General features: G+C 60.8%; 4 protein-coding genes across 7 annotated transcripts in view; 2 read left to right on the forward strand and 2 right to left on the reverse strand.

Moving 5' to 3' along the window:
* Positions 1-1,998: 1,998 nt before the first annotated feature.
* On the reverse strand, positions 1,999-6,179 carry CLDN19 (claudin 19; the record flags this gene model as incomplete). Its single annotated transcript, XM_082328979.1, has 5 exons — positions 1,999-2,243; positions 3,654-3,800; positions 4,261-4,348; positions 4,488-4,652; positions 5,957-6,179. 5 exons carry the CDS (start codon positions 6,177-6,179, stop codon positions 2,192-2,194), a joined length of 675 nt encoding a protein of 224 aa, XP_082185105.1. The 3' UTR covers positions 1,999-2,191.
* A 2,090-nt stretch (positions 6,180-8,269) lies between these two features.
* P3H1 (prolyl 3-hydroxylase 1) lies at positions 8,270-15,872 on the reverse strand. Its single transcript, XM_082329128.1, has 15 exons — positions 15,385-15,872; positions 14,795-14,947; positions 14,407-14,596; positions 13,794-13,925; positions 12,090-12,229; positions 11,267-11,356; positions 11,100-11,152; positions 10,610-10,731; positions 10,316-10,443; positions 10,123-10,218; positions 9,840-9,990; positions 9,220-9,337; positions 8,959-9,034; positions 8,654-8,794; positions 8,270-8,574 (listed from the first exon to the last, which is right to left on the reverse strand). The coding sequence occupies exons 1-15, from the start codon at positions 15,862-15,864 to the stop codon at positions 8,449-8,451; spliced, it is 2,196 nt and encodes a 731-aa protein (XP_082185254.1). The 5' UTR covers positions 15,865-15,872; the 3' UTR covers positions 8,270-8,448.
* Positions 15,873-16,099: 227 nt separating this feature from the next.
* On the forward strand, positions 16,100-21,890 carry LOC309598318 (uncharacterized protein C1orf50; the record flags this gene model as incomplete). 4 transcript variants are annotated; one of them, XR_014230029.1, is made up of 5 exons in its annotated part: positions 16,100-16,234; positions 17,279-17,365; positions 18,483-18,614; positions 19,320-20,572; positions 20,903-21,890. XR_014230029.1 is itself a non-coding variant. In XM_082328762.1 (4 exons), the coding sequence occupies 4 exons, from the start codon at positions 16,100-16,102 to the stop codon at positions 19,500-19,502; spliced, it is 537 nt and encodes a 178-aa protein (XP_082184888.1). In that variant the 3' UTR covers positions 19,503-21,890. The 4 variants fall into 4 exon arrangements, 1 of the variants encoding a protein (XP_082184888.1); XR_014230030.1 differs by having other exon boundaries at positions 19,320-20,103; positions 21,108-21,890; XR_014230031.1 differs by having other exon boundaries at positions 19,320-19,621; positions 20,030-21,890.
* Positions 21,891-24,824: 2,934 nt separating this feature from the next.
* The window catches only part of CDC42 (cell division cycle 42), a 28,601-nt gene continuing 28,387 nt past the window's right edge, over positions 24,825-25,038 (forward strand). Inside the window, exon 1 of the mRNA XM_082329088.1 lies at positions 24,825-24,907. The gene's annotated coding sequence lies outside the window, so the exon portion shown is untranslated. The remainder of the gene's footprint in view (positions 24,908-25,038) is intronic.

Here is a 25,038-nt window from a genome sequence, read left to right on the forward strand (position 1 = left end):
GGCACTCAGACATCCGTGACGTGACATTCTGGTGTGACCCCAAGCAATGCAAAACTGCGGCTGCACGCCCCGACGACACTTATAAAATAGGTTTATTTTTTATTTCCTTTTCATCTAACCAGTTTATTGTATATCAATCTGCCTTGTCAATTCTCAACTGAAACCTTTTCGGGGGGGCTTGAAAAGATGCGGGCGGAGGGGCAGATCTGTCAGTAGTTGGATAATTAAGAGCATTTCCCTGGTTAATGAAGGTGAAAACAAGATCTCGTGTCCCATCAGGTTTGTAAAACCCGTCTGTTCAAAAAACCGGTGCTGACAGGAGACCCAAACCTTTGTGTTTTAGCCCACGTTGTGCAGCATAAACCCGCTGCGGCTGGAAGGAAAAAAAGAGAGAGAAAGCTGTTTTCTGTGATGGGAGCGTCTCATGGAGGTGGAGAAGTCGCTGCAGACGCCGGCGGGGCAGGCCAACAAATAAAAATGAATAAAAACACCATCAAATAAACCCAGTTTCAAACCGCCATCAAATAAAACCACGCTCAGAGGCGTGAGAAAAGCCCCTCTGCGTGCGGACCGGCCGTGGGCCCCCGGCCAAGGGCAACGCTGCTGCAGAAGCATCTCCGTGCTCAGTATAAGGAGGGGCACTGAAATGGAGTTTAAAATTATTTTAATAATTTTTTTTTTTTTAAGAAAAAAGATGATTTTTTTCCCCCTACTCTATTATTCACGTGGAGTTTCAATGCCATGGCAATTTGGTGCGATTTGCTGTGAGTTTGGCATCTGGGGGGGGGCATTTTCCCTTTTCCCTCATTTCTGCTTATTTAAAGACGAATATTATTTCACAGGGGTTTTGGATGCAAGCAAGAGGTATGACCAGAAATGTAAATATTGTTCCTCGTTTATTATTTATTGAATAAAATAAGTGTTTTGGGGGGAGAAACCCCATGTTTTAGCCTGGATTCGGTGTGGATGGAGGCAGTGCCCGTGTATTGCAGCGAGCCCGGCGTCCCGTTCCTCTATTTTATCCCGCTTTGCCCTGTGCCAAACACACGAGGGATTGTCCGGAGGACACTGGGGGCCTTTATACCCCCAAACATGTTATCGCCGCTCAGCTATTTTTCCAACCCCCCCCATCTTCGATGTGCTTCCAGCCCGGGCGCCCGGCCCCAGGGAGCCCTCGGGTGACCCACGGAGATGTCACGGGAGCCACCGAGGACCCCGAATCCCTGCTTTCGGAGGTGGGATGGGGGGTATTGGTGGGCCAGGCGCCACGGGCAGGCTGAGGATGCTGATAAGCCCCTGGCTGTGCAAAAACCTGGATGGAAAGCATCATCCCCCAAGGAAAACCAGGCACAGCATCACGGGGGGGCCAGCCCCTCCCTGGGGAAAGCAAAAATTCAGCCTAAATTAGCAAAGTGCCCAACTGAGCACAAGCCAGCTCTGGATTCATGGAAAATGGGAGAAAATAAGGGCGAGCCCAGCTTTGCGGGTCCATCAGAGGGGCAATAAGAGGGGGGGGCTGGTGGCATCGCAGCCTTGGGAAGAGCCCTGCAGAGGGAACGAGCGGTGGCCGCAGGCACGGGTGCAACCCTGCTGCGTGGGGCAGCTGGGCTCTTCCACGGGCTTAGCCTTAAATTAAGCAATTTTTAAGGCCACATCCCCTCCTTCGAGAGCGACACATGGCAAAAAACTCGAGATACTTGGCTAGCACCTGCCCAGGAGGGCAAAAACCGTTCGGCAGGGGGAGAATCTCCTGCCCGGCTCCTGCTGCAGAAGTTGCTTCGACCCAGCAAAGGAGTCGCTTGCACGGGACTGGCCCAGATTTGGAAGCGAGGAGAACAAAGAGACGATTTGAGAAAGATGCCCATGATCGGAAATATTTTAATACCACTGAGTCACAATTTTTTAGTACAAACAATCAGCAAAAAAATGCATTTAAAAATCCCAACCGGTCCCATTCCCACGGCCACGCATCCCATAGAAAAGTGAATGCAATTTTATATGAAAAGAATAAAAACATTCTTCTACACAACGCTGCTCTCTTGATAAAAAAAAACGCCTTTTTGATTGATTTTTTTTCCTTTAAAAGCACGCGTTTCCTTTTCAATCCTCACTGCAGTAGCTTTTGGTGTGTATTTTTTGGAGGGGAACCCCATGGGTTCAGCCAACCAAGCCCCTGATGGGTGAAGCCAGGCTATAAGCACTGCTCTCCCCTGATGGGTGAAGAAGACATTTTTACAGGGGGTCTGCAATTTAAAAGAGAAAGAGGGCCGTTAGTCCCGCGCCAGAGAGAGAAAAATCCCCCCCCCCGGGCTGAAATCGCATCGCTTCCCCTCCGGCACAGAGCAGGGCCCAAAGCAGCGCACGGGCATGAAATCAAGTAGAGTAAAATAAAATCAAATAGAGTAAAATACAATAAAATAGAGGGAAATGAAATAGAGGGAAATAAAATAAGAGAGAGGGAAATAAAATGAGAGGGAAATGAAACAAGAGAGAGGAAAATGAAATTTAAAAAAAATCAGCTACTTCAGCTAATTGGGATTAAAAAAGAATAATAATAATAAAAAAATATATAATCAAGCTCTTTGGATCATTTCCACTGTTTTTTCCTGCAGGTTAGCTGGCATAGCACATGCGACGTGGACGGATGGATGGGGATCCGGGGGGGGTTTGGGGGGATTTACTGATGAGATCGGAGCTACGGCGCTTGCAGAGCAGTTAGTGGCGTGGAGCCGCGGCACGAGGAGGTGGAGGCAATTAGCACGCCGGCGTTTGAAGACTTCACCGCCCGCTCCAGGGGATCCCGTCGGGGGAAGAGGGATTTGGACCCAGCGGGGAGGCATCAAAATTCACGGGTCTGTCCATCCCGAAATAGCTGCACTGGGCACCAAAAATAAAAACAAACCGCTGCTTTGTGTTCAAAGCCCCCTTTTTGCCTGCTTTAATTTGCCCAATGCCATTTATTCTTCTGCTTAACAAGGCCACATACTTGTGCCTGGTGAGAAATAAGCCCGGGGCAGATTTGAGCTGGCAGAGCTCAGCTGGAGCACCAACAACCGGGTGCTTTCTAATTCCTCATCGGCTCAAATCACGAATTAATGATAATATAAAAAAATGTTGTTTTTGGGTAGCCATGAGGCGAGGGGCTTGCCTCGAGAAAGCATCCCTCTGCCGAAAGCGGGGCGCAGGGATGCTCGAGCCCCGGCTTGGGCTGGGTCTGAGGGAGGTGGGCAGCAGCTTCATCCCGGGAAAACCAAGCGCCGGCTTCGCTCCCTGCTTGCTCCCCAAAACAGGGCCACAGGGTGCAGGGGGGTGGTGGCAGCACAAAGCGCTTCTGTGCAGCACACCCCCGCGGGCCCGGCATCACCCCGGCGCTGCGCAGACGGACGCGGTCCAGCCACCCACGGTCCCGGCCACCCCGGGGGGTGCCTGGCTGGGGGGAGCCTGGCAATGACGGATAAGGGAGCCACGGCCCCAGAAAACCCGTTTGAGAGGATGGCGCTGCAAACGGTGCTGAAACCTGGGAGATGAGGAGGAGAATGGTCTCATGGGGCATCCAGGGAGCACGCGGGCTGGGAGCGCCGGGGTCTTGCCTGGTTTTGGGAGGGGAGGGAGGCGCCGGGTGGCAGGAGGGCAGGGGTAGGGATCAGACGTACTCCCGAGCCGTCGAAGGCTGCGACTGCCGGTAGTACTGCTGTCCTCGCCGCTCCTTGGCGGGGCAGGAGCAGCACAGGAGGGAGCCCCCCAGCACGGTGAGGCTGGCGGCCCCCCAGCCGATGAAGAGAGCCGAGCCGAATTCGTACCTGCGGTGAGAGAGAGAGGGGAGCATCAGGGAGCGGGGCAGAAAAGGCAGAGGTGCAAATTGAGATGAGGACTCCATGGACACAAGGATGCTCGAAGCCCTGACGAGGCTACGGGCGACGTCAAGGCAGATGTTGGTTCTTCTCCTCTCTGGCCATCCCCATCTTTCACGTTGGCCGGATCCAGCTACCAGGTTTCCCCATGCTTCAGTCCTCCCTTGGGCTGAAACTCCGCGTGAGCGCTCCGACTGTCCCAGCGCAAAGTCAGCGGTAGCACCGGCTAAAGCTTTAGCATCAGGGACATCGGCAACGTGGCAGCTGTGGGGTGGCACAGGTCCCACCCCGTGCGGCACATCTGCCCGCGACCCCGTGCATCGCCAAAACCGGCAAGGGAAGATCCCATGGGAAGCGCAGGGACAAGCTGGGATTCAGATAAGGAGCATCCCCCGAGCTGGGCTCTCACCTGGCGTTGATGGGGACGGTGCTCTCTCTGAAGAACTCGTAGGTCACCTGCGTTGCGTACAAGGACACGGCCGCCAACGTGCACAGACCTGGAGGTCAAACGTTGAACATCAGCAACACCGAGTCCATCATCAAACCAGCTCCTCGCCCTTTCTTCCACCAAACAGCTTTTAAAAGGCGTTTGAGGTCGCCTACATCAGAGAGGTGCAAGGGCTGGAGCTGCCTTACCAGAGAGGATGAAGAGGATGCCACCGGCAACAGCGATGCGGCTCTTGGTGACGGGATCCTCTTCGCCAACTTTGGTGCATTTCATGCCCACCACGCTCACAATGATGCCAAAGAAGCCCAGGAGGAGAGAAATCACCATCAGAGCCCGGGAGGTCTGGATGTGAACTGCAGGCGGTGGGGAGGGGGAAGAAAAGCCGCTCAGCAGCTTGTGCTTTCAGCCTCTCCCAAAGCAAGGTCACCCTGTCCCACGCTGGGGATGAACCTGTCCTTAACCCCGTCCTCGCTGCATGGTTCCCGCGTCACCCCTTCCCCGCACGGCTGGCGGGGAGACCTCAGCTCAACTCAGGGCACGGCTCCCAGTGCCTTCCCTGGCCTTCCTCCCCGCCACACTCATCCTCCCCATGGTGCCCTGGGCTGGGCAACACCTTGCTCGCAGCAGCACCACAGTCCCCAAATGCCACAAGGGTGATGCCCAGCCCCGGAGGCTGCGATGTCCCCGTGGGGCACCATCGGGCCCCAGACGTGATGCCCACCCTGCAGCTCCAACCCCTGGGGCCAGGGGGGTCTCGGACACACAAAGGGGCTCAGACCCACGGGGCCAAGATGGGCTCAGACCCAGGGGGGAGTTGGGGGCCAAGAGGGGCTCAGACCCGGGTGGGAGTTGGGGGCCAAGAGGGGCTCAGACCCGGGGGGCGGAGGGGGGAGGCTTGGGCCCACATTGCAGCTCAGAGCAGTGGAGGGGTAAAGGGGGCTGAGACCCTTCTGAGGGGGGCTCAGGCGCATTGGGGGGTGCAGGCCCATGGCGGAGGGGCTGTTCAAGAGGGGCTCAGACCTGCCAAGGACCCAGGCCACCGGAGGGGCCAGGGGAGCCCAGACCTGCGGGGGCACTGGGACGTGGAGGGGGTACGGACCTGTTGGGGGGGGGGGCAAACCCACAGAGGGGCTCAGACACTTACGGGGGGGGGTCAAACCCGTAAGAGGGGTTCAGACCCATGGGGGGGGGTTAACCCAAAGAGGGGCTCAGATCCATATGGGGGGGGCCAAACCCACAGAGGGGTTCAGACCAATGAGGGGGGGGCTCAAACCTGTAAGAGGGTCTCAGACCCATGGGGGGGGGCAAACCCATAGGAGGGGCTCAGACCCATATGGGGGAAGGGTCAAACCCATAAGAGGGGCTCAGACCCATATGGGGGGGCCAAACCCATAGGAGGGGCTCAGACCCATATGGGGGGGGGGGCAAACCCATAAGAGGGGCTCAGACCCATATGGGGGGGGGGGCAAACCCATAGGAGGGGCTCAGACCCATATGGGGGGGGGGCAAACCCATAGGAGGGGCTCAGACCAATGCCGGGGGGTCAAACCCCCAACGGGGCTCGGACCTGCAGCAGGGCAAGGGCAGCTCAGTCGCACGGGGCGCTCAGAGCCCCGGAGCGGGGGGGCTCCGTCCCACGGGACCCCCCCGTACCCACCGTCGAGGGAGAGGAGCGAGTCGTGGAGGCGGCACTGGACCTGCCCGGTGCTCTGGGCTGCGCAGCTCATCCACAGCCCCTCGTGGAGCCCCACGGCCGTGATGATGGCGTCCCCGGCGTACGAGCTCTGCCTCCACTGCGGCAGCACGGCCGCCGCCAGCGCCGCCACCCAGCCGCCCAGCGCCGCCAGGTACCCGGCCAGCTCCCGCGCCCCGCCGCCCATCGCCCTCGCCTCCGGCCCGGCCGCGCCGCGCTCCCCGCCGCCGCCCGCCGCCGCCGCCACGCCCACGCCCCGCCCACGCCGCGCCCGGCCACGCCCCGCGGCCACGCCCCTGGGGAGATGGCGGGGAGGCGGGGGGAGAGGGGTGAGGGGGACGTGGAGGGATGGGGGGGGGGGTTGGATCCGGAGGGGGGATTTGGGGCTGGGGGGGGGGGAATTTGGGTCCTGGGAGAGAAAACTGGGATCCTGGGGGGGGATTTGGGGCTGGGGGGGGATTTGGGTACTGGGAGGGAAAACTGGGATCCGGGGGGGGGGATTTGGGCCCCGAGTGGGAGATTTGGGGCCGGGGGGGGGATTTGGGTACTGGGAGGGAAAATTGGGATCCGAGGGGGGGGGATTTGGGGCTGGCAGGGGATTTGGGGCCGGGGGGAGGGATTTGGGTCCTGGGGGGTGCGGAATTTGGGGCTGGGGGGGGATTTGGGTACTGGGAGAGAAAACTGGGATCCTGGGGGGGAGATTTGGGGCTGGGGAGGGAAAATTGGGATCCTGGGAGGGGTGATTTGGGGCTGGGGGGGGGGGATTTGGGTCCCGAGTGGGAGATTTGGGGGGCGGGGGGGTGATTTGGGGCTTGGGGAGGGGGATTTGGGTCCTGGGAGAGAAAATTAGATCCTGGGGTGGGGGTGATTTTGGGCCTTGGGGGGGAGATTTAGGATCTGGGGTGAAGATTTGGGTCCTGAGTGGGGGGAATTTGGGTCTGAGCAGGGGGAGATTTGGGGCCTCGGGGGGAGATTTAGGATCTGAGGGGGAAGATTTGGGTCGGGGTGGAGATCTGGGTCCTGGGGGGAAGAACTAGGTCTTGGGGGGAGATTTGGGGCATGGGGGGTATTTGGGTCCTAGGGAGGAGATTTGGGCCTTGAGGGAGATGGGGACCCCCCCAAGCAACAGTGGAGGGAGATGGGAAAATGGGGGTCCCCAAGGGAGGGGGGGCTGGGGGAGCTGAGCCCCCAGCCCACCCATGGCCCCCCACGCTCCTGCCGGGGGCCAGGACCCCCCTCCAGCCGCAGAGGCCCCGGGGGTGGCTCCGGGAATGCGGCAGGGAAGCGGGGAAGGGGGTCGCGCCCCCCACGCCTGACCCTCGCCTCTCCGCGGGGGCAAGGCGGGCATGCCACCGCCATGCCAACAAGAGCCACCATTGATGGCGGCGTCCCCCCCGCAGGAGTGGGACACGGGGGGTGGGGGGGACATGTGCCACCGCCCCGGTGACACCAAGCGAGTGGCAGCCCCAGGACCTGGCAATCGTTAACCGCCCCGGCCTCATTAGCAGTCTGTTCACGCGCTCGGGCGGCCGGGGTCGGACACCGGGATGGTGGGCAACCACCAGCGGGACCGTCCAGTCATCCTGGAGAAACCATCCCCCAGGACCCCCCCTGCCACCCCGATGCTGAGCAGGACCTGCCCTACGCCCTCTCTAAATATTATGGGGGTGCCCAGCTCCGGCGGCGTGGGGCAGGATTTATTTACTCACATTCCCCAGATGGTTATGGTAATGGCCGGGGCCAGACACCCACGGGAACAATTTGATGCCCTGTTCGGGGGTGCCCCAGTGCTCAATGTCCTTCTTGTTCAAGGACGGTTCCCTCCTCCGTGAAATCGTGGGTCCCTTCCCACACTCCAGGAGCCGGGTCCAGGGGATGCTGCGGGGCTAATGGAGGGGGGTCGCAGCACCCATGGGACCTGCTGGCTCCTCAAAAAGTCTCCCTCGTCCCCAAAAAACGCCTTCCTGGGGTTGCATGGCTGCAAACCCCTTGGGTAAATGTTTGCAAGGAGGGAAGGATGCGTGCCAACACCGGGTGACAGCCAAGGAGGGAGGGGGATAGGAGAGCAGCCTCCAGCCCCGGCCAAGGAAGCGGCAGCTTAGAAAAAAACCACCTTTATTTACCCATTTCCTGCAGAAGGCACTTAAATAGCCGCAGGTTCAGCCGAGCGGAAAGGCACACGGCTGCTACCGTGGCACTGGGTCCTCACCCCCAAAAGAGCATCCCTCCCTTGTCCCTCATGTCACCCCCCCCCCCAGAGTCTCCATGATACCCCCAGGTCAGCTCCGCAGGGGGTGCTGGATGCCGCAGGCGTGGTGCGGGGCATCCCCCAGTTCCCCATCCCGCGTGGGCTGGGGGCGGGGGGGATCCCGTCGGCAGCCCCACGGCTGAGCAGCCTGCAGCTGCAATGCTGGTGTCGCTGGTCCCGGCAGGGACGTCCTGGTCCCCATGGGACTTCATAGCTCGTCCTTCCCCATGGCGACGGCAGCCGGTGGTTCCTGCTCCAGCTCCGTCTCCCGCAGCAAATCCCCCTCTTCCGTGCCGAAAAGCATCTTCACCAGGTCATCCGCCTGCACGCGCTCCTGCGGGGCAGAACCACAGGGATAAACATGGCCATCGTCCCCCCAAAAAAACCCACCCGCTGCCGGGGAGGGAGCTTACCCGCTCGCTGTGCCGAGGGTCCAGGGTGAACCAGAGAGCGATGGCGCAGCGTTGGCCCTTGGTCACGGCTTTCACCCCGTGGGGGTTCTCCGAGCCGGAGGAGAAGCCCACGGCGCGGCCGCACTGCGGCTGAACCTCCGCCTGCAACGGATGGGGGGCCCCGGTCAGGATGCGGCCGGTGGGTGAGGGGGGGGTTGGTCCCTCCCAACCCAAGTGCATCCCTTGCGGTGGCACAGGGGATGGGGGAGCAGGCAGGAGCTGGGTTTGGTGCTGCACGTGGATCCTCAAGGAGCCGAGCTACTTACGGTCTCGGTCTTGGCATCCAGCTCAGTGAAGTAGAAAGCTCCTCCTTCAAAGTCCCCGTTGAGGTAGAGGATGGCACTAAAGGAAGCACGGGACAAGCAGAGGGGGGTGACCATCACTCCAGGCCACAGCTCCAGTGACCAGGAACCCTCCCCAACATCATGGCAAGAGCCAGAGGCAGGAGAGTCCAGGTTGGGTTGCCCTCCCACCAAGCCATGGTGCCCTCCGGTGGGGAAGCTCTGGCCGATGGACACCACTGGTACCTGTAATCCCGGAAGGTGTAGGCTGGAGGTTCCTTCACGCACACCAGGGCCTCCGCATTGAGGATGCAGTTGTCCACGTGCACCTCGTGGCTGTTGTCACTCCGGCCTTCTTGCTTCTCTAGGGTGGAACAAGACCTGGGACGTCAGGACCCCTTTGCCTCTGCAGGACCGGGGTCTGTCCCCAAGTGCCACATGCTTGGAGGTGACAAGAAAGTCACCTGTAGTCTAAAGCCCTTCCACTCGCTGGAGCATGGACCACGAGAGGCCATTCAGGTGGCACAAGCCTCCATTGACTTATCCCATGGTACCTCCATGGCCCTCCACACAGAGTCTCTCCCAGCACCCGATCCCAAATACCTCCGAGTGCTGAAATCCTGTATGGCATGAAGCCACCCGCCCCGTTGGAGGCAACCAACAGAGCTGCTCATCTTCCCAAACCAGGCTTAGGGACAAGCTCCCCACACCTTCCTTTTGGGAAAAGGAGCAGGTTAGGGAGCAGCAAGGAGGTCTCCAAGGAAAGGTCCATGACCAGACCACCCCAGCTGTTGGAGGGGACCCAGAGAGGCCAAGGGGCTGAAGGAGACTTGCTTCTCCTCAGGTTGTGCTCCTCCGATGCTCACCATCGATGGCTGTGCGGCACACCAGGTGGGAGTAGGAGAAGTGGAGCGGGACCTCCAGGCGGAAGTAGGACTCCATCATGTGCCGCACCTTCTCCGTCACGTTGTAGTAGAGGTAGGCGCTCTGCAGGGGCACCTTGCCCTCCTGGCCCAGCTGCGGGGGACGGACAGGACACAGGCTCAGCCCCAGGCAGGTTGGGCAAGTGTGGGCAGCTGCCTGCCTTCAAACCCCCCCCTCCCTGGTCTCCACAGCCTCTTTCTCCCCCCTCCCCGCAGCCACCCTAACCTTGAGGGCCTTGAGGACAGTCACGCCGTAGAAGGTCTCGCTGGGGGTGTGAGGAGATGTCTTCCCACGATAGCCGTCCCCGGCCGAGGCAGCTGCCTGCAAAACCCAACTGGCATTACTGGTCTGACTTCTGAGCCACAGGATGGGACCCTTCAGCCCCATCCCTGCCCGCTCCTCCCGTCCCCATGCTCACGTTGGTGAGTCTCTGCAGCTCGCGGCACTCCTCGGCAGAAAGGACCCCATCCACCACAACGCGCTGGGAGCCGTTCAGGGTTTTAGAGTTCATGGTGACACTGGCTCCTTCATACACCAAGGGGCCGCCTGTGGTGCAAATGGGATCGGGAGGATACAGGGATGGGTGCCACCAACCCTGGGGTACAGTGCTGGGGGAAGCTGTGGTCCTGCCACCACCCATGTGGAGGGACCACGAACTGGCAGCAGGGGACACGGTGGTCTCCATCCCACCTCCTCTCCCGGCCCTCCGCACCTTCTCGGATGAACTTGCTCATATCGGCAGACTCCTTGGCCTTCTCCTCCACCAGCGTCTCGATCTCCTTCATGAGGTTACCGATCTCCTCCGAGATGCGTGCTGCCGTCTCCCGCTCCGCCCTGGGCACGCAGCAGCCATCAGCTCCACTGCCCCACTACCCCCGTGTCAGGAACGAGGGGCACCAGGACAAGGGCAGGACAAGGTGTCTCCAGGGGCCGGTGACAAAGCCCAAGGCTGGAGAGAGTAATCTCAACGCATCCCTCACCCTGAGCTGCTCGGGATGACCTACCCATTCCCCTCACCCCAAGGGCCGATGGGGAGCAAAGTTCTGCCCTCCAGCAGCCTCTTCCAGCCCCAACACCAAAAAACCTCCCTGGCAGCAGCTCCATGGCCATGCCTTTGGCCCAAACCCCACGGAAGAAGAGGGGTACGTCCTGTCGGTCCCCCCGTTGGGTAGGCTTGGCCATCAGCTTGGGAGAACACTCACTTTTGTTTCTCTCGCAGCCTTTTTGGTATCACCTCTTCGGGAGTCCAAGTGTCCTGCAGCCAGAAGAACAACAACATCAGGAGCTGGACGAGGACCTGGCTGGGACGCAGACCCCTCATCCCCTTCCCATCTGGCCACTGCGTCCAGCCTAGTCCAGCATCACTCACCGGGTCCACGAAGGGGATGCCGAAGACATCGTAGCTGAAGAAGAGCAGCTCCTTCTCCATCAGGCTTCGCTGCCGGTATGCCTGGATCTCCTGTGGCAAGGGGCAGAGGGATGGGATGAGGGCACGGCACGAGGGCTCTGGGAAGACCCTGAGCAAGGGCAGGAGGGTGCTGGGTTTACATCATTCCCATGGTCCTTGCTCCAGACCCGCAGCCCTCGTTTCCCAGTCCCTCTGGCAGCCGGGAAGCAAGTAGCTTTCCCCATCCTGCATGAACTTCCCGGTCCCATGTGGATGAGCCCTGGGAAGAGGATGGGGGAGACAGAGGCACAGGCACGTCTCTCCTTCCGGAAGCTCTTTACAAGCAGATTCCCTTCCCTGCTCCACCTGAGATGGGGCAGAGACCTCCATCCCAGCCTACCACCTCCCAGGCAGCACCCGAGCATCCAGATACAGCTATTTTGAAGCCAAATCTCCTTTTTAAGCAATTTCACTTTGGTTGTGGAATTCTGTAGCAGAGGTGGGCTCAGATCCTCCTAAAAAGTCTGTCCGTCTGCCTCTCGCAGACCTCTCCCACAAGAGCTGGTCCATTTGGGCAAGCCATCAAGCCTTCACTTGGCCAAAGATATTTTCAGTGCCGTTTTTCAGTCCCTCAGCTATTTTCCAGCTTGTTGGGTCTTGCATCCATCCATTCCTCTCCACCTTGCCATGGAAGGGGGGCTGGACCAGAGCAGATCCATCCAGAGCAGACCCCAAAACCTCTGCAAAGGTCCCCAAGGAGGGGAGGAGATGTCCCTGCAACGGCTCATCCCAGCCGGTCACTCACCTCTCGGGGCTGGATGGGTCCCGCCAGGTTTTCCCCCAGGACGGCGGTGTAATAGGCCAAATTCTGGTTCATCACCTCGTCGTTGGGGAAGAAGAGCAAATAGGTTTTGGCACATTCAATGGCTTTTTCATAATTCCCATCTGCAAAGAGAAACGGGGCTGTTACGGCACGTCCAAGAGCATCAGAGACAGAGCAAACATGGATATGGAGGAGAAACAAGAGAGAAAGTTCTTGTTGTTCTCCAAAGGGTCTCCCAAGCACGGCAGATACCCCGGCGCAAAGACAACTGCTGCCACAAAGGCAAAATTCAGAGTCCGAGGCGCTTTCCTGCCTCCAGAAATCATCTCACCAGAAAGCAGGGCCACTGCTTGGGTAGTTTTCTCACTTGGAAAACATCTTGAAGCCTATTTCCAGGCAGCAAGAACCAACCATTTCCAGGCTAACCTGCAATTTTCAGCCACTTAAGCACCCTGACCCACTTTCATGCACAGGATTGCAGCCTTTCAATCTTCTTGGACGTCATTGGGGTTTTTTTCCTCCTTTTGGAGAAATTTGCACAGAAACAGTTTAGAGTTTTCTAAGGAGGTGAATAAAAAAATAAAATAAATTTGGGTATATTTGCCTGGGTTATAAGTAACTGTTCTGGAGGGGGAGGATACCTCTGGGGTCTGGAGCCAGAGGTGGAGAGCTGGCAGGAGAAAAAACCAAATGCTTCTCCAGGCTGTCATTTCACTTGGAAAGCGAAGCTGCCTGGGAATCGAGCACCTAAAGCGATGTGGAGGGTGCTTACAACCAGGCGCAGCAAGACCCAGCTCTCCCGTGGCACATTTCAGGCCGGAGGAGCGGGGCTGCGTGAAGCTCGTGAAGATCAACAAGGTCAAGCGGAAGGTCCTGCACCAGTATCAGTAAAGACTGGGGGATGGATGGGTTTAGAGCAGCCCTGTGGAGAAGGACTTGGAGATACTGATGGACAAAACATTGGACGTGAGCCGGCAACGTGCGCTCGCAGCCCAGAAAGCCAAGCGTCTCCTGGGCGGCGTCAAAAGCAGCGTGGGCAGCGGGGCGAGGGAGGGGATCCTGCCCCTCTGCTCCGCTCTGGGGAGACCCCCTGGAGCCCTGCGTCCAGCTCGGGGGTCCTCAGCACGGGAAGGACATGGAGCTGTTGGAGCGGGGCCAGAGGAGGCCACAAAAGTGATCCGAGGGATGGAACACCTCTGCTGTGAGGACAGGCTGAGAGAGTTGGGGTTGTTCAGCCTGGAGACGAGAAGGCTGCGGGGAGACCTTATTGCAGCCTTTCCGTATGTAAAGGGGGCTTACAAGAAAGGTGGAGACAGCTTTTTACCAAGGCTTGGAGCGACAGGACAAGGGGCAACGGTTTTAAACTGAAAGAGGGTAGGTTTAGGTTGGCCACAAGGAGGAAATTTTTTATGATGAGGGTGGTGAGACACTGGAACAGGTTGCCCAGAGAAGACGTGGATGCCCCATCACTGGAGGAGTTCAAGGTCAGGTTGGATGGGGCTTTGAGCAACCTGATCTCGTGCAAGATGTCCCTGCATCTTGGGTTGGACTAGATGATTTTTGAAGGTCCCTTCCCAACCCAAACCATTCTGTGAGTCTGCGAGTTCTGCCCATGAAGAACGGCCCGTGCAGAGCACGACAGCCAGCGCCGATGGCCAACGGAGGACGGGGCAATGAGCTGCTTACTGTTGTAGTAGGCAAACTGCAGGTAGTTGAAGTGTGAGGGCAGGAAATCCTCCAAGGGCTTCTCCCGGCCGGGCTGGGAGGCCAGCTCCGTAACGCAGCCCTGCTTGCAGCTTAGCACCTGCATGTAGTGATCTGGTGGAGAAAAACCCCGTGTCACTGCACGTGGTGGCCCAAGGGGTGGGGGACAGGACCCTGGGGGTCTCCACTCCAACCTCCTGCTGGCAGCAGGGCTGTTGGCAGCTTTTTGGTGGTGGAAACCCCCAAGGATGGTGGTCGCCCAGCTCTGCATGATCAGTGATGGGGCTGTGCTGCTCTCAGTGACCATCCTCAGGACCCCCCCCTGTGTCCTAGTGACCCTCTGCTGGTCCCTCTCCTGGTTCTCCACATCCCTCTGGAATTTGGGGGGGTTCCTGGGCATCACCCCCAGTGCTGAGCTTGGGCAAACACCTCCTGCCACTTACTGGCCACGCTCCTCCTAGCGAAACCTAGGATGGGGTTTGCCGTCTTATGGGGACCCACCACCCCCCAGGTCTTTGGGGACCTCTTTGGGGACCACCCCCCCCCAGGATTGACCCCAACTCCTGAGGTGGGATGCAGCGTGCGCAGCTCCCACCTGTGATGGCCTGGAAAAGGTCCGCGTTGTACTCCAGGTAGTTGTAGCCCTCGTAGTCGTAGGGTCCTTCGCAGAGCGCGCGGCACTCGGCGTCCGCCACAAAATACTCCTCCAGCGCCTTCTCCAGGTGCAGGATGGCGGCGGCCGGCTGCTCCTCCGTGTAAAACCGGACGCCCAGCCGAAACTCGCTCTGCGGAGGGATGAGAAATGATGGAGGGGGGGTGCTCAATGCCCCGCTCCCCGTGACGGAGCACCCGGGGCGCCTTGTCCCCACGGGATGGGCCTCACAGCACCAAGGTGGCATCTCATGAGCTTGCCGAGCCAACAGCCGCGGTGTGACCGCCGCAGGTCCAGCGGTGGACGGGTGTTTTCGGGGGGGGGGTCTCACCAGGTGGGGTTTGGCCTCCAGGTCGGTGAAGTCGTCCTCGCGGACGCCGGCCATGGCTTGGTAGTACTCCAGGTTCTGCCTCATCTCCTGGTGCCCGGGGTTGGCCATGAAGAAGGTGTGTGCCGCCGCCGCCGCCTGCGCCGGCCGGTTCATCTGGGCGGGACGGGGTGGGGGGGTGAGGCAGCGCCCGCCCCACGGCGCGGACCCCCGGTGGGGTGCGGAGGGGACCCCGGGGCCCGGCGGAGGCCGGGGGTCCCGCAGCCGGGCGGAGGGCGGTGACGGGGGCGGCTCCGGCGAGCTCCGACGTGGCACGGCGGGGGGGGCAGCGGAGGGACGGGCAGGGCCCGGGGCCGCCGGCCCGCACCCCCCACCCCGCCGGGGCGGGCGGCCGGACGCTCCCGGGCCCCGGGACCCCCCCACCCGGGATCGCCCCCGCCCGCTCCTCCCGGCCCCATCCCACCATCCCCCGCCTCGGTCCCGCGATCCCTCCGGGCATCCCCCCGCACCGGCACAGCCCCCTTCCCTTCCCGCGCTCGCTGCCGGTCCCGCCGCCCCCGGACCCCCTCCCGGTCCCGCCGCCGGTCCCGTACCTTGAAATAGGCGACCTGGAGGTAGTTGTAGGGGCTGCGCTTGCTGAACTCCCGGTCCAGCTCCTCGCCCAGCCGGTACCGGGAGGGCGCGGCGGGCCCGCAGCCCCGCAGGCAGGCGGCACGGCGCAGCAGCCCCCGGAAGAAGAGCAGGTCGCGGAGCACCGGGTCGGGCTGGGGCTCGGCCCGGGGCTCGGCCCCCTCCGCCGGTCCGGCCGTGGCGTTGGCGCAGCGCAGGCGGCACCGCACCAACCGGGAACGGACGGCAGCCCGGGCTCGGAGCGCCCGCTCCATCTGCAACACCACGGCGGGCCAGTCGCCCCGAGCGTACGCCTCGGCGCCGGCGGCGAACAGAGCGTCCGGGGGCTGGGCCGGCAGCGGGGGGTCTGTCGGTACCGACCCCGGTACCGGTACCGGCTCCGGTGGGGTCGCCGCCCGCACCAGCAGCAGCGGCAGCAGCGGCAGCAGCGCGGGCAGCGCCATGGCCGAGCCTCGGGGCCGCGCGCGCCCCGCCCCGCCCCGCCCCGGCGGACGCCCCGCCCCCGAACCGGGCACCGGGAGCGCCCGCGCCCCGCCCGCCCCGCCCCGCCCCGCCCGCCGGCCGACCAATCAGCGCCCGCAGCCGCCGCACTGTAGCCCCGCCCTGCAGCGGAAGCTCCGCCTGGCTGGGCGGAAGGGGCGTGGCTGGGCGGAAGGGGCGTGGCGTGGCGGGCCGGTAATGGCGGCGGAGGGCGGCGCGGAGCCCGGTGGTGGTGGTGGCGTGGGCCTGGCCCTGGTGGAGGGCAGCGCAGGCCGCGCCGCCCGCGTCGGGGACCCCGGGGACCTGGTGGCCCTGGCCCGGCAGGTGCAGCAGGTGAGGGCTGGGCCCCGGCGGCGGCACCGCGGAGGCAGGGCCGGGCCCGGGGCCGCGCGGGTGCCCGGTGTCCCGCTCCCTCCCGGCCGTCTCCAGGGCCTCCTCAGCCGGCGGCGGCCCTGGTGCCTCTCAGCACGTCCTGCTGCTCTCCGGTGTCCCCGGCGGCCTCCCGCTGTGTCCCGTGGTCCCGCCCACCATATCCCACTGTGCCCTCCCAGTATGCCCCAGTGCCCCCCAGTACCTTCCTATGTTTCCCAGTGAGCCGCACTATTTATGCCTCCAGTACCTCCCATTGCACCTCAGTGCCTCCCGCTGTGTCTTGCTGCCCCCCAGTGATTCCCAGAACATCCCACTAAGCTCCCAGTCCATCCCAGTATGCCCTGCTGCCTCCCAGTATGTCCCACTGCCTTTAGTCCAGCCCAGTGTGTCCACGTGCATCCTACTGCCCGCTTCCCCAGTCCATCCCAGCACCTCCTGATATGTCGTCTTCCCCCTTCAGTGACTCCCAGTCCATCCCAGTGCCTCTCAGTCCACCCCAGTTCCTCCTGATACGTCCTACTGCCCCTCCCAGTCCATCGCAGTGCCTCTCAGCCTACGCCAGTGCCTCCCAATACGTTCTGCTATCCCCCCAGTGACTCCTAGTACATCCTACTGCCTTCCAGTGCTACGTCCTAGTGCAATATGTCCCCCAGAGCTGCTCAGTCCACCTAAATGCTTCCCTCTAAGTCCTACTGCCTCCTCCCAGTGCATCCCACTACCTCTCAGTCCATGCTAGTGCCTCCCAGTATGTCCTACTGCCCCCTTCCACTGCCACCCAGTGTATCCAGGCACCCCCCAGCGCCTGGTCCCTGCTCCACGGCTGTCACCCCACCGCCCAGGGGTGCCCCGGCACCCCCAGCCGCACGCAGGGCAGCTCCTGCACCACCCACGGTAAAGCCTTGAGCGAGGCCACGACTGCTGCTTCTCCAGCACGCACCCAGCACGGCAGGGTCCGAAGGGCCGCGGCTCTTCCCCGTCCTGACCAAACTTCGTTCTTGTTTGCAGGCGGACGACTTCATCCGAGCGAATGCCTGCAATAAATTGACCGTCATCGCCGAGCAGATCCGGTACTTGCAGGAGCAGGCTCGGAAGGTGAGGATGTGTCCGCGAGCTGGGCGGAAGGCTCGTTGCCTTGTGCTTGTGAGGGGAGGGAGATGAGCGTCCCTCTTAACTGCCAGACCTTTGGGAAGAGCTGTGGCCTGGATGTGAATCGTGGCCAGGAGCCAAGTAGAGAAGATTCAGTGGGAAGATAAGGAGGGTTTATTGTCTGGTATCAGCTGGGGATGGGGGAGGGTTGGTTTTGGTGCTTTCCCCAAGTCCTCTGCACATCAGGGAGGCCGTCTGTTAAGGCGGAGGAGTGAGGGCGGCTACTCAAAAGCAGCTCAGGTGTCAGGAAGGACAGAGAGATGACTCTGGTTTGGGGACAGATGACTCCTGTCACCGTAGTGTGTGCGCTGTGCTCCCGGGAGGACTCAGTGCAGCGGGGTGACGACGTGGCCCTGGCTGGATCTGAGCCCTTGGGAGAAGATGAGCTGTTACCTGACGATGGGCTTGGCTTTCCAGCTCGTCCCAGCTCATTTGCTGGAGCGGGTGGCTCCGGCAGCAAGCCCAGTGGGGCTGGGCTGTCCAAGTCAGACTTCACCCTTGGGGGTGAAATCTCAGAGCCGGAGTGGGAAAGGATCTGCCAGTCACTGCGACTGGCCCGCTGCCATCAAGGCCACTACGTCATATAATCGTTAACTGGTGGAGCCGGAGCTGTGGAGCAGTCAGCTGGTGGAGCTGGGGAGACAACAGCCCCTTTGTTTGCTGTCCCTTCCCTTGGGGACCGCAGCAGGGAAGCCCCCAGGGTCCGGCAGCTGTGTACGGAGACGAGGACCGAGTCCAGCACGTGGTGGGGTCAGGCACAGAGGTGAACCTGGGGCTGTGGTGAAGAGGTCCTTGATGCTTGGAGGTATCTGCACCTCTGTGGAGGGGTGCAGGAGCTCTGAGGTCCAGCTGACAGGGGAAACTTGGAGAAAACTTTATGCCTTTGGAAAGCATCTCCTTCCTGGGACAAGTAAAGATGTGCCGCGTGAAGCCAGACATGTGCCAGGGAGGATGAGGCCTCGCGGGAGGTGTGTCAAGTGATGTATCTCGGGCTCTGGCTGAGAGGCAATAGTGTGCTGTCATTTTATTTCAAGTGTAGAAATTTTACATTTTTTTTTTTTAGGTCTTGGATGAAGCTAACAGAGATGCTGATCTGCACCACGTGGCCTGCAACCTCGTGAAGAAGCCAGGAAACATTTACTACATGTACAGGCGGGAGAGTGGCCAGCGATACTTCTCCATCCTGTCTCCCAAGGTGGGTGGTAACAGCCCCTGAGGAAGCAGGGAGCGAAAAAAGCCACATTTCTGGTGCTTGGGCACTTCTGGACCTCAGACCAAAGCACCAACTTGGTGGCGGCATTTGTTGGCTCCTCCTCAGTTGGTGGTTGTCCTTGGTCTGCTGGTGTAAGAGCCATCTTATGAAGTTCTCTTAGCTCTTGGTGGGTGGCGGGCAAGAAGACCTTTGGTGCGTGGACCTGAATTCTGCCTTTCGGTCCCTGCAGTTCTTTCTCTGGAAGCAAAGAACTGCAAAGATGCCCTGGGCCTTCCCTGTCCAGTGTGGCTGTCTGGCGGCATGGTCTTCTCAGGGGCTTCAGTCCAGGGAGTGAGTTTGTCTGCAGCTTGGTAGGGGTGGTCTTGGAGGTATCTTCCTCCCAGGCCACCTCTTTTCTTAGGTGCAGGGTGAAGGCTTCAGAGCAAAGCACCGAGCATGCAGAGGTGCTCTGTGCAGGTCAGGGAGATCTTGTATTCCCAAGCCTCCCTGCGTCAGCAGCGCTGTAGCTTGACCTGGTCTTAGAGTAGTTGAGCCTATTTTTAGGTTAGAAAATGGGATGGTCACGTCGTTGGGACTGCTCCAAAGGTGGCAGGGCTATCCGGGATGGGCAGAGGTTGGGCTGAGGGACAGCACAGCCCAGCTCCAAGGGGAACTGAGTGGCGACGTGAATCTCTCCTTTCTTTTCAGGAATGGGGGACCAGTCCCCACGAATTTCTCGGTGCCTATAAGCTCCAGCACGACATGTCCTGGACTCCGTTTGAGGACATTGAGAGACGAGATGCTGAAATAAACATCCTGGATAAGCTGCTGAGCCGGCAGGCAGCGCTGCCCCCCTGTACGGAGCCCAACTTCCAGGGCCTCACCAAGTGACACGAGTGACCACGCGGGACCCCCTGCGCAGACACCCTGCGTGAGGACACGCAGTGCCTGCGCGCTGCCAAAGGCAGAGCGAGGAAGGAGACCAAGAAACAAAAATGCTGATGCCGCCGGTACTTTCTCTGTGCTTTAACGAGACTAATTCTGCATTCAGTCTTACTGGATTTTCTAGTAATTGAGTAATTTATTTCTTTGACTTATGCCAAGCTGTAGCGAGAGGCAGATAATATCAGGTGGAGGCAATTCCAGGAGGGCTTGGGGCAAAAAGCAAAAATGCTTGGGGCAGATGTGATAATGCTATAAAATATGTCCTACCTGTCTGGCTCTGGCGTACCTCACTGTGACGACCTGCGGCAGGTAAGGAGTTCAGGGCTGGATTTTGCCCCTCATTAAAACGCCGATATTTAGGAAGCTCTGTGGCCTGGGAAGAGCGGTTGAAACCCCGCACAGAAAGGTCTGTTGTGACCTGAGTCTGTTGGTCTGTGTCCCAGCTGGCCCAAACCCCTGCGTCTGTCACACAGGGAGACCCGGAGCTCTCTTCTCTGGGAAGAGCGTCCTCAAAAGTGCCATGCAGGCGTCAGGTGCTCTTCAAAAGGTGGGTGTTTCACAGTCCTCGTGTGTTCCCCTTGGCGTCGAGTGGTTGAGCTGCCGGGGTGAGACAGGAACGTGCAGGCGCACTGAATGCCTCTGTGCCGGAGCAGCGGAGACAATAAAATAAATCAATCTTGGTCTCAAACGTGCCTCCAAGACAGGCCCGGTGTCCTGTCTGCATGGCAAACATCCCTCTGGCTTTACCGGGGAGACTGGGTGGCACGTGGGGTTGGTAGGACATCTCCAGCCTCTTTTTCCACCAAGAACTGGGGTGAAGCAAAGATCAGAGCTGCTGAGGAGATGTCCTCCCTCTGCCCAGCCGCACAGGGCTCCTCCAGGAGCTCGCCTGCTCTGCAAGGAGCCGAGATGGGAATGTACAGATGGAGAAGGGGATGCCCAGGTTGGATCCCGGCGTGTAACGTCAGATCTGGTCGGATCCTCCTGTGACTTGTTCACCTCCCCTAGACGACAAGGTAGTGACCTTAGGTGATGCTCAAGGCGTTGCATGTGCACACTTGGCTGTAGCCTCCTCCTCCTCCGCTGGTGAGGTGTGAAGGTTGGGGACCGTTCGTGGAAGGGGAATTGTGACCCTGGGGTCTGGGCCCACCAAGGGTGGAGATGGTGCTTCTTGGAGCAAGTGCACTTGCGGTTGGGCTCCACCAAGAAGCACCATCTCCACCCACATTTGCAGTTGGGCTCTCCTCACTTCTGAGGTGGTGATGGAAAACTGGTGTCCCCTGTTCCCCATGGCATGGCCTTGGGTGCAGCGATCGCTCACCTTCCTGGGGGTTTGCTTGTTCCAGGCGGTCACTCAGCTCCAGGTGACCTTCCCAGGCATCGCCCCATCTCTCCTTAACCACTGCCGAGGAAGACATCGCTGCCTTCAGCTCTGCTGGGTGATGTGTGACTCAATTCGGGGCTAAGTCTGCATCAGGCTTGGGTCGATTCATGCGTACTCTCTCAAAATAATCTCTTTAACTCCTCTAAACTTCCTTGTTCTCTTTCTAGCATTGATTTGTTGGTCTTACACCAAGTTCCCAGTGTCCTGCTCCTCCTGGCCCTCGCCTGCAGCTGGGAGGGGTTTGGGTGCCCCACTGGAGTCCTGTGGAGAAGGATGCTGCAGCACCGTGTCCTCCCAGGTCACCCTCGACTCCTGCATCTCCATCTCGATGTCTGAACCTGCTGCTTCGGGTTAGGTGCTGCAGTGGCTCTGCCAAGGGGAGGGAGGACCTCTTTGCATCCCCAAAAGACCTTCGGGGACCGGCACCATCCCCGGGCCTTGCCATCGCTGCAGTTTATTCCCCCTTCGGCAGGGCTCCGGCCTCCGGTCTCCCTCTCTCCTGGTCCCCCCGCCCCGGCACACCCTGGGAGTTGCCCTGAGGGATGCTCGGGGCTGCTGGCAGCACCGATTCCCCGTGGGAAGAGCAGTTCCCTGCTAGGATGGGAGGTCTGAGACAGCTCTCTGGCAGCCCAGGATTATTTTTTGTCCTAGATTTTCTTCTCCCAGCTCTGCCAGATGCAGTAGCTCATCCCCATCCCAGTGTGGCTGACCCTCTGGTTGGCAGAAACCCGCTCCTCGGAGTCGACGCGGGACATTTCCAGCGCCTTTTCCCAGCTCACCCTCCCTCACTTGGAGCACAAGGGCAGATTAGAAGCAACGTATTATTATTATTATTAGACCAAGGTATAATTAATTCCTTATCGAGTCACAAGTGTCTAATTTGATGGGTTTTTTCCCTGCTTGTTTCATCGCCCCAGGTCTTATTTTACTGCATGTTATTAAATCTTAACTTGGAAGGGAGAAAGTTAATTACTGCATGGGCTTAGCCATGGCGCTAATTACAGCAAGAGCAGAGATCTTCACATGGGTTGATTTATGTTCCTCTGGGAAGAGGGGAATCCTGCCCCAGTTTTATCTCTGTTTCCCGTCATTAACATCTGTACGATGACATGTGCGAGGGGATCGGGGTGATGCCCGTAGACCTCTGTAGCTTCTGATTTCAGGCGTGGGATCCCCCGCGTGCTTTCCTACATCTCCAGCAAACCCCCCCAGCCCTCCGTACCCCGTAGCTCCCCGGCGTCCCGCGGGTCCTCTTGCGCTGGCAAGTCTTTTTCTTGGCTTTGCCCCAAAAGAGCAAAACCGCTCTGGATGTAGCCGTGTAGGAAAATACACAGAAGGTATCAAGAGGCAAGAGATGGAGATGGTGGGCTCGCGCTCGGTGCTCTCCGTGTGCGGGAAGCGGGGATGCGGCTGCCGAACGGTCCTGCTGCGGAGCAGGGAGGTGATGCGGGAAAGGGGGAACTGTTCCCCCCAAATGCCGGCTGATTCCCCCGAAACGGCTCACCCAGCGTTGCCATCTTGGCTGGTTTTTGATCTAATTAAACCCAAAGAACCGAGGCAACGTCAGAGACGCTGGAAGGTGCTGCTGCAGAGCCGAGCAACCCGTCCCGTGGAAAATGGGCAAGGATGGAGCAGGAGGCAGAAAGATGAGCTGGAGCCTGCTGCAACGCTCGCAGCGAGGAGGAGTTTCTGGAGAACCGAGGAGATGGTGCTCGATGGAGGATTCCCCAAGTCCCTCGAGGTTCGTGATCTCATCTGCGCGGCTCGGCCTCTACCGAGCCGTTGTCTTGATGGGTTTTTGGCTTGACGAGGCAGGGATTTAATCCAAAAATCAGCTGGGAAGAGTCAGCGGGACGCAGTGCCGGAGGGCAGAGGTTGTCCGCAGATGAGGTATGGCCCACATCTCGCTCCGACGTGTTTTTCAAGCCTTTCATTTAGGCGAGCGTGTGCCCTCTGCTTTGCTTAGAGGAACAACCGGGTAGGTAAGGAGCGAAGGAGGCAGAACCAGAGGCCGCAGTTCCAGCTGCAGTAAATAATGCGTTTCCCGGAGAAAAAGGTTAAAACTCAGCCATCTCCTGCAAGACTTCGTTTCCATTCACGGTTTCATCTTTAAAATTAATTTTGAAAATATTCCTCTCCCTTTTGTGAGCACTCAGGGCAGCAGCGAAGCTGGTCCGAAGGCAACGGCTCGCTCTGAAATCCCCAGGGACGGACAACCTTTGCAGGAGAAGACACAGATGGGCTTCTGACACCATTAACGTGGGGCAGAGCGGTTTTTGCTCCATCTTCGGACGTGCAGATAAACCAGGGCTCGTTTAAAAGGGCCGGTAGAAAGATGCTCTTACCGTCCGATCCTCTGCTGGGTGCTCCCCAGAGCCGATGTTTGCTGAGTCTTAGGGCTGCCGGGAGCCTTCTCATCTTCTTCTGGCCCTGAGAGCCGGGTTCATGAACGGCTCGATGTCACGAACGACAACGGAGCGAGGGAAAACATCTCCTGGATGGGCTAAAATTGCAGGAGGCACCGAAGCGGGGCCAGGCACCGCAGGCAAAATTAAAAATGATATAGAGCATTTTTTTTTCCAGCCTTTTCAGATGGTTTTCAGCTGCCCACAACAGGGATTTTCAACCACAGGCTTTCTGCTGCTTCCACGTCACCTTGAGCCGCGCTACAAGACCGGCAGGTCTTCCTGGCTTTTAAAAATCGAATTAACTCTAAACGAGTTTTCTGTTTCGGGCTGGATTTTGGCTCCTACTTTTCAAATTTCAGAGATTTTCTTCTTGTGCTCTTGTTCCCGAAGGGCAGTTTTTATTGTATTTGGGGGGCTCAGGGAGATTCGGTTATGACGGCCCGCGAGTGCCCGCTGCGCCGCGGGGCCGCCTCCCAGCCAGGAGGAGCCTCCCCGCAAGAGGAGCTGGGGTTCTTCCCCCCTTTTTCTTTCAGCTTCAGCTCCAGGCGGGGGGGGGGGGGGGGGGGGAAGAAAGAAATGGAGGGAATTTGGGGTGATGCAGGGGCGCACGTGCACCCTGCAGGGGAGACTTCGCGCCCTCCTTGTGCTGCTGCAGCCCTTGGGTGCAGGCGGGGCGGTGCGGGGTGGGGTCCCGCGGCCGCGGGGTCCATGCGGGGCGGTGCGGGGTGGGGGTCCCGCGGCCCCGGGGTCCATGCGGGGCGGCGCGGGGTGGGGGTCCCGCAGCCCCGGGGTCCATGCGGGGCGGTGCGGGGTGGGGGTCCCGCGGCCCCGGGGGCCATGCGGAGCGGTGCGGGGTGGGGGTCCCGCGGCCCCGGGGTCCATGCGGGGCGGTGCGGGGTGGGGGTCCCGCGGCCCCGGGGGCCATGCGGGGCGGTGCGGGGTGAGGGTCCCGCAGCCGCGGGGTTCATGCGGGGCGGTGCAGGGTGGGGGTCCCGCGGCCCCGGGGGCCATGCGGGGCGGTGCGGGGTGAGGGTCCCGCAGCCGCGGGGTTCATGCGGGGCGGTGCAGGGTGGGGGTCCCGCGGCCCCGGGGGCCATGCGGGGCGGTGCGGGGTGGGGGTCCCGCGGCCCCGGGGTCCATGCGGGGCGGTGCAGGGTGGGGGTCCCGCGGCCCCGGGGTCCATGCGGGGCGGTGCGGGGTGGGGGTCCCGCGGCCCCGGGGTCCATGCGGGGCGGTGCGGGCGGTGCACGCGGGGCGGCGCGCGCTCGGCGCGGGGGCTGCTGCGGGCGGTCGCGCTCCCCGGTGCGGGCCGGCCCCCGGGCTCCCCCCGCCCCCCCCCCCCCCCCCCCGCAGGCGGCGGCGCGCGGCCGCGGTGGGGCGGAGCGCGGCCGGCAGGGGGCGCTGCTCGGCGGCACGCCCCGCCCCTCCGGCCCCGCCCCTCGCCGCCGCCACCGCCCCGCCCGGCGCCCGCTGCGTGGTGACGTCAGCGGCAGCGTGCCCCTGTGCCGGAGCCGAGGAGACCCCGCAGCGAGCTGCCAACGCCCGGCGGAGACTCTGAGGTGAGCGGCCGCGCCGGGGCGGGCACGGTACCGCCGCGACCCCCGCCGCGACCCCCCGCCCCCGTTTCCCCGTCCTCCGGCTCGCCGCCGCCCCGCCGCCGTGCGGGAGCCGCCCTCCCGGGGCCCGCGGT

The sequence above is a fragment of the Platalea leucorodia genome (genome assembly GCF_965183815.1).
Source record: "Platalea leucorodia genome assembly, chromosome: 17".
NCBI classification, from domain to species: Eukaryota; Metazoa; Chordata; class Aves; order Pelecaniformes; family Threskiornithidae; genus Platalea; species Platalea leucorodia.

Bases quoted from the DNA above. Each gene is read 5' to 3' on its own strand.
- P3H1 (XM_082329128.1), bottom strand. From the start codon at position 15,864: ATGGCGCTGCCCGCGCTGCTGCCGCTGCTGCCGCTGCTGCTGGTGCGG. The intron at 11,153-11,266 runs GTGAGTGATGCT...TTCTGGCTGCAG, and splicing joins GCATCCCCTTCGTGGACCCG to GACACTTGGACTCCCGAAGA. The intron at 10,444-10,609 runs GTGCGGAGGGCC...TTTGCACCACAG, and splicing joins GAGCAAGTTCATCCGAGAAG to GCGGCCCCTTGGTGTATGAA.